Here is a 12,495-nt window from a genome sequence, read left to right on the forward strand (position 1 = left end):
CTAGAACTCCGACAAGAAATAATTCTCCCATATAGTAGCTGCAGACAACAAGTACTGCTATTGCAGTAGAAGACCAATTTGATCCTTCTGAAGACCTTCCTGCTGGTCCAAAATTCTGCTGCTCGAGTACTGCCTAGAACTCTATGCAGTGATCGTAGTTTTCCTGTACTAGTTGCAGGGAAGCCGCCTCTGTTTAAGGGGCTGTGACCACAGTGTGGAGTTTAACACCCAAGACTCACTGCTAACTCACTACTACTCGAACATTTGATTTTCTTACCTTGGAGACCCTGAAAGCGAACATTTGGACTATTTTTGGTGAGAGCGACAACTTCAGATGGACATGCTGCTACTGTGGAAACAAGTGTAAAGTCAAAAACGATGCAACTTCATTTGTATTTTCCCATTCAGGATGATCTCAGCGAACTATGGTGTGTTGTGGAATTTGAGTTGAACACAATCATTTTAAGAGGATACATAGCAACATCGCAAACAAAAAGAAAAACGAAATTAATTCATTAAGACTCACGTTGGTCAGGCGTTGCATTTGAGGACTGTCTGTCAATGTGGGCAATTTGGGAATCTGCAAAAACAGGATCATTTAAGCGGGGTACGCACATACCAACGATCGGGCCAAATGTGAGCATTTTCTCTTCTTAGCGATCGAAATCAGCAAAGGTAAGGATTACCTGATTATTTGTCCGTAAAAGATTATCCTGAACGACTATCCTGTTGTGTGGGGTGTGTTGGGGGTGTTTCTTAAAAAATATATTAGGAGCTTGTGGTTTGGAATGTGTTAAGAGTGTTTTTTTTTTCTTTCAAAGATTATCCTGAGCAATTATCCTTTGATGTGAGCTGTGTTGGGAGTGATTTAAAATAAAAAATTATCATGAGCGATTGTTCTGTGGTCTGAGTTGTCTTAACAGTTATTATTTGTTTTTTTACAATATAATTCTGAGCGATTGTTCTTTGGTGTTGGATGTGTTAAGAGTGATTTCAAAAACATGATCCTGAGGGATTTTCTTTTGGTGTGAGGTGTGTGAAGCGTATTTAAAAAAACTAAAAAAACAAAAAAACAAAAGGATGATCCTGAGCGAACACCATAGGATAATCGCTCAGGACAATCTTTTAGTGACGTCCGACAATCAAACCTTTGATCGATAGATTTGCGATCATTAATACCGAACAGGTTGAACATTTACAATTGTCAGCCATAACCCTTTGCTGATCAAAACCGGGGAGGAAAACTCACTATTAACACATTCCACACCAAAGGATAATCGCTCAGGATCGTCATATAGAGACATCCGATAATCGTGCCTTTGCTGACTTGAAGGAACGGAAAAATGCACAAATTAGTCTCGATTATCATTGGCAAGTGTGTATCCTGCTTGGCTCCGACCGTTTTTCCAAGCCATCTGGAACAAAACAATCACTCTTGACACATCCCGCACCGCAAGATAAGGATAATATTTTAGGGGCATCTGATAATCAGTCATTTGCCGATTTTGAGTGAAAGGTAAGATAAATTGAAAAATGCAAAAATTAGCCCCAATTATCATTGGGACGTGTGTATGCAGGTGAATATTCACGATCATCCACTTGACCATCATCTGAACAAACCAGGAGGAATAATGACTCTTAACACACCTCACACCATAGGATAAACATTTGCATTTTTTTTTTAACCGACATTTGATCATTCTGCCTATGCAGACTTTGATCAGAATGAAGGGAAAATGCTCAAATCTGACCCAATTGTCTTTTTTCAATTGTCGGAGCAGATAGAGGAGGAAAGGTTACTCTTAACACAGCCCACAACACACGATAATCGCTCGCTAGGATGTGAGACGCATCTTCAGGATGTGAGACGCATCTTCAAACAACAAAAGATTAACAAAGAGGCAGGCCCGGACCACGTGTCCCCATCCTGCCTCAAAGTCTGCGCGGACCAGCTCGCGCCAGTCTTCACTCAGATCTTCAACAGATCACTGGAAATGTGCGAAGTTCCATCCTGTTTCAAACGCTCCACCATCATCCCAGTCCCCAAGAAACCTGCAATCTCAGGTCTGAATGACTACAGGCCTGTCGCTTTGACATCTGTGGTCATGAAGTCCTTTGAACGTCTCGTGCTGGACCACCTCAAGAGTGTCACAGGTCCCCTGCTGGACCCCCTGCAGTTTGCCTACCAAGCGAACAGATCTGCGGATGATGCAGTCAACATGGGACTGCACTTCATCCTAGAACACCTCGACAGTGCAGGGACCTACGCGAGGATCCTGTTCGTGGACTTCAGCTCAGCGTTCAACACCATCATCCCTGAACTCCTTTCATCCAAGCTTCTCCAGCTCAGCGTCTCACCTGCCATCTGCCAGTGGATTTACAGCTTTCTGACGGGCAGGACACAGCAGGTCAGGCTGGGGGAGGCCACCTCATCCACACGCAGCATCAGCACCGGGGCGCCCCAAGGTTGTGTCCTCTCTCCGCTGCTCTTCTCTCTCTACACGAACGACTTCACCTCAGAGAACCTGACTGTCAAACTTCTGAAGTTTGCAGATGACACCACTGTCATCGGCCTCATCAAGGACGGTGACGAGTCTGCATATCGACAGGAAGCGGAGCGGCTGGAGCTGTGGTGCGGCCGACACAACCTGGAGCTGAACACGCTCAAGACTGTAGAGATGATCGTGGACTTCAGGAGGCATCCTTCGCCACAGCTGCCCCTCACGTTGTCCAGCTGCCTTGTGTCAACCGTCGAGACCTTCAAGTTCCTGGGAATTACAATCTCCCAGGACCTGAAGTGGGCGACCAACATCAACTCCGTCCTCAAAAAGGCCCAGCAGAGGATGTATTTCCTGCGGGTTCTGAGAAAGCATGGCCTGCCACAGGTCGGTACCCCCCTACCCACCCTTGAGGACTTGCACGCTGCCAGAACTAAGACAAGGGCATGCAAAATCCTCTCGGACCCTCCCCACCCCGGTCACCAGCTCTTCCAGCTCCTTCCCTCAGGTAGGCGCTACCGATCAATGCAAACTAGAACTAGTAGACATTCCAACAGCTTCTTCCCTCTTGCAATCAACTTCTTAAACAGCTAACCTATAATTCCATTACAACAAGCTGGCAATTTTTTGACTTGAGTTCGTTGTCACATTTCTGTGGGGCCAATTATGTATTACTCGTGCACTCGCTGTAGTTGTCTCGCCATGCTGCACTATTTGCATATAGTGGCCACTCATGCCAGAGTAGCATCTGCTCCATTTGCACACTGATTGAGGAGTATCTGTAACATTTGCACAACCATTGTCCCAGATTATCGCACTACTCGTCACTTTAAAACGCATACACTCCTTGAAGTCTCAGTGCCCTTTGCACAATGGTCATTGCACCGGACTATTGCGATATTAGCCATTCGAACTGAGGACTCTGCATCTTTTTGCACAATTGTTGTTTGTTGTTGTTTTTTGTCAATGTCTTTATGTCTCCAAAGTGTTCTGTAAATTGACTGTCTGTTGTACTAGAGCGGCTCCAACTACCGGAGACAAATTCCTTGTGTGTTTTGGACATACCTGGCAAATAAAGATGATTCTGATTCTGATTCTGAGAATAATCTCACTTTCTTTAATGACGTGTGTGTGTGTGTGTGTGTGTGTGAGAGAGAGAGAGAGAAGTGTTTATTTGATTTTAAATAGTTACACCACAAATCATTGAAAATCTGTTTTTTTACAGGCCTATTAATCTGAAATTGGCAACAAATGATTCTTTAAAAAAAAAAACTAATAACCATTCCAATGTGTTGTGTAACAGTTGTGTTTCAGTTTAAGTTAAGCGCAACAACAACATTTAATATTATGCATAACGACAAAGTTTGTATATGTGGATGAAAATGCAGGGGCGTACGTCTTCCCCCAGTAGGGTGCCACCTTCTCTTGGCCCTGGGATTTACAAGATTTTACATTTTGGTTTATAAAAAAACAAACTTGTAGCCTGGTGTGATTTCATTACCCTCTAAATGTGTTTACTTAAGTAAAATTCTTGCGTAAATATGTTGCTACTCAAATGATTTCTAAAAAATTGACATTGTTTTTCAGGGGGCGCGCCTTTATATATTTATATGCCTCGGTTAATGGACCATCTCAGCAAAGTCGAATGAAACATGAACGATTTGAGTGAGGACTTAAACTAAGACTGGCAACGGGAAAAAGAAGAGTAAACACGCTCTGTTCAACGAGGTCATGCACTCCAAAGCGAAAGTAAATAGGACCGTTTACAGATCCCTCGACACATTTGACGTCCATACCCAGCTTTTCCGCCTCGTCAAAGCACCCGATGAGCCGCAGGATCTGGGAGACCATGGTGGGAGCGCCGGCCTGTGTGAAGGTGGACACCAGCACGTTGGTGACCTCCACCCGGCTCTGGTCCTCTACCCTGCTGAAGGCCACTTTACGCTCACCGCGCCGATCCAACAGAACCATGCAGAACCTGTCATAGTTCTTCTTGGACAGGTTTTCCAGCGCTTCCAAGATCGACAACTTTTTGGTTGCCATATTGGAGCATCGCTGGACTAGTGAAGACTGACGTGTGAGGCTTAATAAAAACACAAACCACAAGGGAGCAAAGGTTGCTTTTATTGTACATGGGTAGAAAAGATCCAAGCTCCATCTACTTATTGTTGTTATCTCTCTATAAGAGTATTACACAGCTGCAGCTCATTCTGAATGCAGACCCAAACAAAGAGGTCAGAGCATATTACTCCAATTCTCAAGTCTTCCAGTCAGCTTTAGAATAGATGTTAAAGTTCTGCTACTGGTCAATAAATCACTAAACGGTTTAAGTCCTGAATACATGAAATGCAAATGGAATATAAATCCAGTTGGGCTCTGAGATCGACAGACTCGGGTGTAATAGTGGAGCACAGAGTCCAAAGCAAACATGGTGAAGCAGCATTTAGCTAGTATGCTGCACACAAATGGAAGAAGTGACGTCAGCCCCAAGTGTGCATGTTTTTAAGTGCAGGTTAAAAACTCTTCTTTTTTCCCCCTGCTTTTTAGAGCATTTCCACTTTTAAATGATATTTCTTGCACTCTATGCTGTTTCAATTGTATTTTTATTTTATTTTATGTATTGTTTTATCTTTGTTTTAAATGTTTATAAGATGTTTTTTTCTTTGTTTTTAAAATGCTTTTAATCACGTAAAGCACATTGAGTTACCTTATGTATGAAATGAGCTATATAAATACATTTGCTTTGCTTTGCTTTACAAATGACTTGGGAAATGTAGTTGTTTACAATTACAGGTTTCCCTGTTTAAAATGTATTACTGTACTAGTGTGACTATTTCAGTTACTTTCTCAAAGGAATATAACTAACTACATTTGATTACTTTTCTTAATTTTGAATAAATGCATCAACAGGAGCCCTTTATTTTGTGTCCTCTAAAATAAAAAAATAAAAAAGTAGATTAAAACCAGAGATTATTATTTTGGAATTAAATACATATTTGTTCTTTACATAAATAATAAACTGATAACAAAACATGAAATGTAAATGTTTGTTGCATTATATTTGTACAGCATATGGAAAACTACCATATCATACAATGTTGACCTAATGACAAATGTGCACATTTAGACAAAATTGCTTCATGATAAACCAGATAAGTGAATTTTGCATAAAAAGGTCCAAAATTGTGAAAAAGATGAAACTTTACCAAAGTCAGTGTTCTTTTAAGTGTAACAATTGAGTTGAACCTTGTCAAAATCTTAGACAAACTAAAATATTGTACCACAAGGTGGCGCGGCATTTCATTGGTCAACACACGACACAAATTTAAGATTCAAAAGTTTCATTCGTTCCTAAAACAACGAAAAGTCAAACAAAAAGTGAAATCAGCGGTGAGCAGTCGTGCGGTGTACCCGGACACCCAAGGACTCCGCCGAGGCCGTCCAGAGTTCTGACACAAACCGGTGTCCTCTATCTGAGGGGATATCAGACGGCGTGCCGAAACGTGCAACCCAGGTCGACAGGGACGCACGGGCTACGTCCAGAGAGGCAGTGGAGGACAGGGGAACTGCTTCTGGCCACAAGAGTGAGCAGATGAAAGTGATGATAAACAAAAAAAATATGAAAATGAACCCATGAAAATCAGAAATTGCTTTTTAATTGTGACTCAACAGAATTATTATTTTTATAAAAAACTAGAAAAAAAAAAAAAAAAACTCATGAAACAGGCCTGTACAAAAATGATGGTACCCTTAATATTTTGTTGCACAACCTTGCAATCACTGCAGTCAACTGATTTTTGTAACTTTAAACTTTGGACTTTGGCCCACTTTTCATGAGCAAAGTGCTGCAGTTGTCTCAGGTTTGAAGGGCGCTTTCTCCAGACGTCATGTTCCAGCTCCTTCCACAGATGTTCAATAGGATTGAGATCAGGACTCAAAGAAGGCCACTTCAGAATAGTCCACTGTTTTGCTCTTAGCCATTCTTGGGTGTTTTTAGCTGTGGCTTTTGGCTTGTTATCCTGTTGCAAGACCCATGACCTGCAAATGAGACCAAGCTTTAACTTCTCTCTAGAATACCTGAATACCGATTGAAGACACCCTGTGCGAGAGGCAGGAAAGCAGCCCCAGAACATAACAGAGCCTCCTCCATGTTTTACAGTAGGGACAGTGTTGTTTTCTTATGCATCTGTGAACATATAGCGCTGGTGATGTGCCTTGGCAAAAAGTTTGTTTTGTTTCATCTATCCATGGGACGTTCTTCCAGAAGCTTTGTGGCTTGTCAACATGCAGTTTAGCAAATTCCGGTCTTGCTTTTTTATGATTTACTTTCAACAGTGGTGTCCTCCTTGGCCGTCTCCCATGAAGTCCACTTTGGCTCAAACGACGACAGATGGTGCGTTCTGACATTAATGTACCATGATCTTGGACTTCACCTTTAATTTCTTTGGAGGTCGTTCTTGGCTCTTTTGTTACCATTCATATTATCCGTCTCTCCAGTTTATCATAAATTTTCCTCCTGCGGCCACATCCAGGGAGGCACAGGAACATCAAGCTACTTGGGGATAGTCTTATAGCCTTTACCTTTAACATTCTCGTTTAGAACTTTCTTTCTAATCTCCTAAAACAACGCTCCCCTTCACGTCCTCTGGTCCAAGTTTAGTGTGGTACACACCTTGTCACGAGTGATTGTCAACCTGAAAATAGGCTGACTGACTGATAACAAGTTTAATGACACCCATAATGCTAATTACAGGACACACCTTGTTTGAACATGTCCGTTTGGTCTTTTTTTTCCAATCTTTTCTAAGGGTACCATCATCTTTTTCCATGCCTGTTTCGTGAGTTTTAAAAAACAATTCTGTTGAACCACAGTTCAAAAGCAGTGTCTGATTTTCAGTGGCTGCAACTCTTTTGGTTCCAGTGGAGCTTCCAGGCAGATATTCTGTCAACCTATTTTTGAAGTCGATCTAGCAGAGTTATTCTATTTTTTTTCCCTTCTCTCTCCTTGTTTCCTTCCCAGCCCTAATATAGATACACACACTCATTTTATATCCACAAAAGGTTGTGACTGAGACAAAGGCAGCAATCTTTTAAAAGTTACCAAAACTGTGCCACGAATGGGTGAACCATATCTTTTTAATGTGATGTCTGTAATGGTCTGACTGACATGCTGTTGTTCACATCCTGCAGAAATATCCATAAAAGGTTTAATTTGCACATATTTTACAGATTTATGATGACGATGATCCTACAGCCATCCAAGAGGCCCTGAGCACCTTTGTCCTGAGCCTGTTTGCGGTCAAAGCTGGACTAGTCATCGAGGGAACTGTGGTGCTTTTTGAAATCCCTGATGTGGTAAATGCTTGTCTTTCTGATGGGCCTCTCTCTCTCTCTCTCTCTCGAGTAATTCTCTCCTGCTCGCCCACGCACCTGTTCCCAACCAGCACTCATCACTGCCTGTATTTAACCCTGCCTGATCCAGGGATCCAGCGCCAGAGTATTCCCACTTGTTCGTGGTACACAGGCGGGCTCTCGAGACCACTCCTCCTGTTTGTAAATTGATTGCCTGGCTATCTGCACTAGTACTTACTCTCTTGTGTTCTTCTCCGCTTCCAGTATTCCTCCCATTTCTCCTGCTTCGCTGCCCGCTCCGACCACGCCGTCAAGCTCATCCACCTGCCCACGCTCTCGCCTCCTGTCAGTTCCTTGCTCCTTCGGTTTACCCTCTCGCATCGGAAATATAAAGCTTGAGCTACTCCTAAATAAACCATTCTGCTTTTGGGTCCAGTCAAATGCCGTACGATTACATATCGTGACAGGAAACAAGACAGTTTACAGATCCTTCGACACATTTTTTTAATCCAGAGACCAGGGTCGTCGGCTCGCCGGCCTGGGTGAAGGTGGACCCCAGCTCGTTGGTGACCTCCATCCGGTTCATGATTGGAAAATTCTAAATATTTCTCGGAAATTACAACTTTTTTTGCGTGTTTAAAAAAAAATACAACCTTATTCTTAGAAAATACAATGTTTTTGTAACTGGTTTTTTTTTTCGATTTGTTTCTCATAAAATTTCAGCCTTTTTTTTCTAATATCACAATTTTATTTTCCAAATATTATGAGCCAAGTGACCACAGGGAGTCATTGGTTTACAACAAAATAGCAAAGTAATCAATCACTAACCTACACTAACGCAGAAGGAAAGGCACCATTACAGTAAATATTGGAAAAACACTTCTACTCCATAAATAGCCAGTATTTACGATTTTTTTTTAAAAGAGCACCAGCGACACCAAGTGGCCATCACAGTCCAGCCGCACTTTTCAATGGAAGGTTAATTCAACACAGCAGCCCAAACGACAGAAATTAAAAATGTTTAATAAAATCGTTTTTAAAAATTCCAATACAAATGAAACCAACAAGTGAAATTAAAGAACAATTTACAAAACACATTCCCACATTATCTTGACCCACAAAACTTTAAAATAGATGAAAAACTGATACAAAATTCAAGTAATTTGAAAATCACATTGGACTGTATAAAGTGCTGCCTCCGTAAGTGAAAATGCTTGTGCCATCTCTCGAGCCTTGCTGAAATGAGTCTGTTTTGATGGGACAGCCTTGTCTAATTAAAAGCGAGTGCCAACTGTGAGACCCCTAAAAGATTGTAAAAGCCTTGTTTGTATTTTCACTTGCGGAGGCAGCACTTCATCAACAAGCCACATTGACGACTTCCCTAGGCAATCGAGGATGCCCCGCTTAGCAGAAGCCGTGTGCCCAACAACAAATTTGCTTGAAACTGGCAGAGCCGTAGCCCAGGCTAGCTGCCAAGTCGTGGGCGGAGAAACTCAATGAGGGGGCGGGATTATATAAATTCATTCCGAAGGGGTACACCAGAAAGAGCAAATATATGATGAGAGAAATATGTCACCATCGGATGTTTGCTCCTAGTGCTTGAGGTCGGCTACGAGGTATGGCTCGTACTCTATGAGGGTGTCGAGGAAGACGTCTTTAGCGGCGACGCCGGACTTGAGAGCCAGCCTGTAGATATTCCTCATCTTGTTCTCGTTGCCCGGCATTTCTCTGATTTCATCGTAGACCTCGTCCTGGATAACCTTCTTATCCAGCAGGACGTCCAGAATGCGATTAATGTTGCCAACGCGCACGATCAGCTCCAGCCTGTGTTTATCCACGAAATGCACCTCTGAGAGACAAAACGTTAGGAACGTCTGTCAAAACAATAGGTACACTTGCACGTCAAAAACACAACAATAAACAATTGTAATAGAAATATTGGGGGGGAAATACAGAAATAAAAGAAAAAAGACACTAATATTAGACAGAATAATACTAATATCAAAACATATGAGAAAAGTATTATGACAAAAATACTACATAAATATATAAAAAACAATAATAAAAGTTGTTTGGTGCAAGATTTTTTTGAAAATGCATGTTGTATCTGTATTAGTTTTTACCAGTTTTTGCATAAACTACACACACACTAAAGTATTCGATAAATAAAATAGAAGAAAAATAATAAAATAACTTAGACAAAATATACAATATATCAGAATGTAATATAAATCTTCTAATATATATATATATATATATATATATATATATATATATATATATAGATATATAGGTGTGTGTGTGTGTGTGTGTGTGAGTGTGCACATACACACACACACACAATGAAAGGAAAAAAAATGGCAGATTATTTGGAAAAAAAATACTGAAAAATAAAAATAAAATAGTAGGAAAACCATTATGTAAATATTCGAATAAATTAATACAGGACTATTGTTAAATAAAACAAAATAACCATTGATATCCTGATAGTTACCTTTGGAATGTGGAGTGTCATCTGCACCTCCAGCTTGGCGTCCTGCTGATGCGGCTGCCGCTGTAAAAAAAAATAACAGTTCAAGTTCAGAGGCTTCTATTGTATAATTTCAGTTGTTATTCTTTTGTTAACTCTTAAGAAGACTGTCGCTAGCAAAAAAAAATGTCGAGCAAACAAAAGAAATTAAATACAAAAGTAAACCAAGACTCACTTTTGCCAGACGATGGCTTCGAGGGCAGTTGGGCAATTAGGGTATCTGCCAAAACAAGATGAAAAGAAAAAAACACATCAATGATTTTCTATGGGAGTGGCAAAAGTGCAAAAGCAATAATGCGGAAAATATCACAAAATGTTATTTTTGAATATTACAAAAATACACACATTTTAGACGAATAGAAACTCATGTCCAAAAAAATCAACAGGATCAACAGAATAAAAATTATTCAAAAAAATAATCGAAAAACATTTGAGACTAATAACACACATATATTACTAAAAACAAATCCAAAATATTACGACAAAAAAAGAGAAACAATATAAAATAATAGACGTACATAACTAAAGTATTAGACGAAAAACAAAAACTTGGGAAAATATAGTTATACCGTAAAAACATGTATATTGCATATATTTACTAAAAAGATATTTTTAAAATCTTACACCACTACTAAATTATAACAAAATGAAGAATATTAGGGAAAAAAAGAAAGGGAAAATAAACAAATATTAAATAATAATATTACAAAATAATACAGACCTATTTGTAAATAAAATATTAACAAAAAACAAAAATTTAATTATGGTAAAAATATGAACATTGCAGGAAAAAAATGTGCATCACTAATAAAATATTGAGAAAAATAATATATAAGAGGAAAAATACACATATGTTACAATATACAACAAAATGCAAAATATTAGAAGAGAACCCAAAACTATGAAAAATATTAGAAGAAAATAATAAAATGGACGGATGGAAGGATGGATAATAAAATGATCTTGTTTTAATTTATTGTTTTAGCATGTTTTTTTAAATAATAATTACACCACTACTACACGATATTAAAATGTACAACATATTATTAGACAAATACACATGTATTACAAAAAAAATACCAAATATCTATTTTTTTAAATGTTGATAAACATTTTTTAAAACACCGTGTGTGTGCGTGTACACATCTGTGGCCTGATGTATTCAAACGCATCGGGCCAGATGTGAGCAGGTACACGTACGCTGGTCACCTACCGAGCTCTTTTGCCTCCTCCAAGCACCCGATGAGGGTCAGGAGTTCGGATGTCACGGCCGGAGCTCCGTCCTCGGTGAAGGTGGACACCACCACGTTAGTGACCTCCAGGAAGTTCTTGTCTTCCACCTTTCCGAGCGCCACCTTTCGCTCCCCGCGGCGGTCCACCAGAGCCATGCAGAACTTGTCATAGTTCTTCTTGGACAAGTTTTCCAGCAAGTTCGCGATCACCATCTTTTTGGTGGGCATCTTCTAGCGTGGATTTGGTGAGGAAAAAACGAGAGGGCGATGTCTGTGAATGAACCGCAGTCAGTCCGGTCGTACTTTCACTTTCGAACAAAGGGCGTTTTTTACCCCTCGGAAATAGGCGTTACGTAAGCACGAGTCTCTGTCTCTGTCTCTGTCTCTCTCTCACTCACACACACACACACACATATTTTTTGAGTGAGAAATACAAAGTAAATTCCTAATAATCTGATTTATGGGTACAAATATACTGAAGTTTTGAACAAAGCGCAAAGGATTAACTTGAGGGTTGGGGTCGGATTGACACATTTACGAGCTATCGTGAACGCTGCACCGATGACGAAAGTCATAGGGTCCTCGGTTTGAATAACAACATACTCCACAATATTGGCTGTCATTTAATAACATTGTCGAATAACAAATATTGCCGTATACGTAATATAATATTGACTCCTGTTCATTTGAAGCGATTATGTTAAATACATTGTGTTTCCTGGCATAAAGTAGATTTCCCTAGCTTTTTGCATTTTCCGGGTTCTGTAAAACCCACGCAGGCACGGGGAGAACATGCAAACTCCACACAGTCGGGGCCGGGGATTGAACCCGGGTCCTCAGAACTGTGAGGCAGACGCTCAAACCGGTCGGTCACCGTGCCGCC

General features: G+C 40.4%; 1 protein-coding gene across 1 annotated transcript; it reads right to left on the bottom strand.

Moving 5' to 3' along the window:
- Window positions 1–8,853: 8,853 nt before the first annotated feature.
- On the bottom strand, window positions 8,854–11,944 carry LOC133479793 (uncharacterized). Its single transcript, XM_061777200.1, has 4 exons — window positions 11,594–11,944; window positions 10,556–10,600; window positions 10,345–10,404; window positions 8,854–9,699 (listed from the first exon to the last, which is right to left on the bottom strand). The coding sequence occupies exons 1-4, from the start codon at window positions 11,838–11,840 to the stop codon at window positions 9,443–9,445; spliced, it is 609 nt and encodes a 202-aa protein (XP_061633184.1). The 5' UTR covers window positions 11,841–11,944; the 3' UTR covers window positions 8,854–9,442.
- Window positions 11,945–12,495: the final 551 nt, after the last annotated feature.

This window comes from Phyllopteryx taeniolatus, chromosome 6 (assembly GCF_024500385.1).
Source record: "Phyllopteryx taeniolatus isolate TA_2022b chromosome 6, UOR_Ptae_1.2, whole genome shotgun sequence".
Classification (NCBI taxonomy): Eukaryota; Metazoa; Chordata; class Actinopteri; order Syngnathiformes; family Syngnathidae; genus Phyllopteryx; species Phyllopteryx taeniolatus.

Bases quoted from the DNA above. Each gene is read 5' to 3' on its own strand.
- LOC133479793 (XM_061777200.1), bottom strand. From the start codon at position 11,840: ATGCCCACCAAAAAGATGGTGATCGCGAACTTGCTGGAAAACTTGTCC. The intron at 10,601-11,593 runs GTAGGTGACCAG...TTGTTTTGGCAG, and splicing joins GGAGGAGGCAAAAGAGCTCG to ATACCCTAATTGCCCAACTG. The intron at 10,405-10,555 runs GTGAGTCTTGGT...TTTTTTTTACAG, and splicing joins GAAGCCATCGTCTGGCAAAA to CGGCAGCCGCATCAGCAGGA.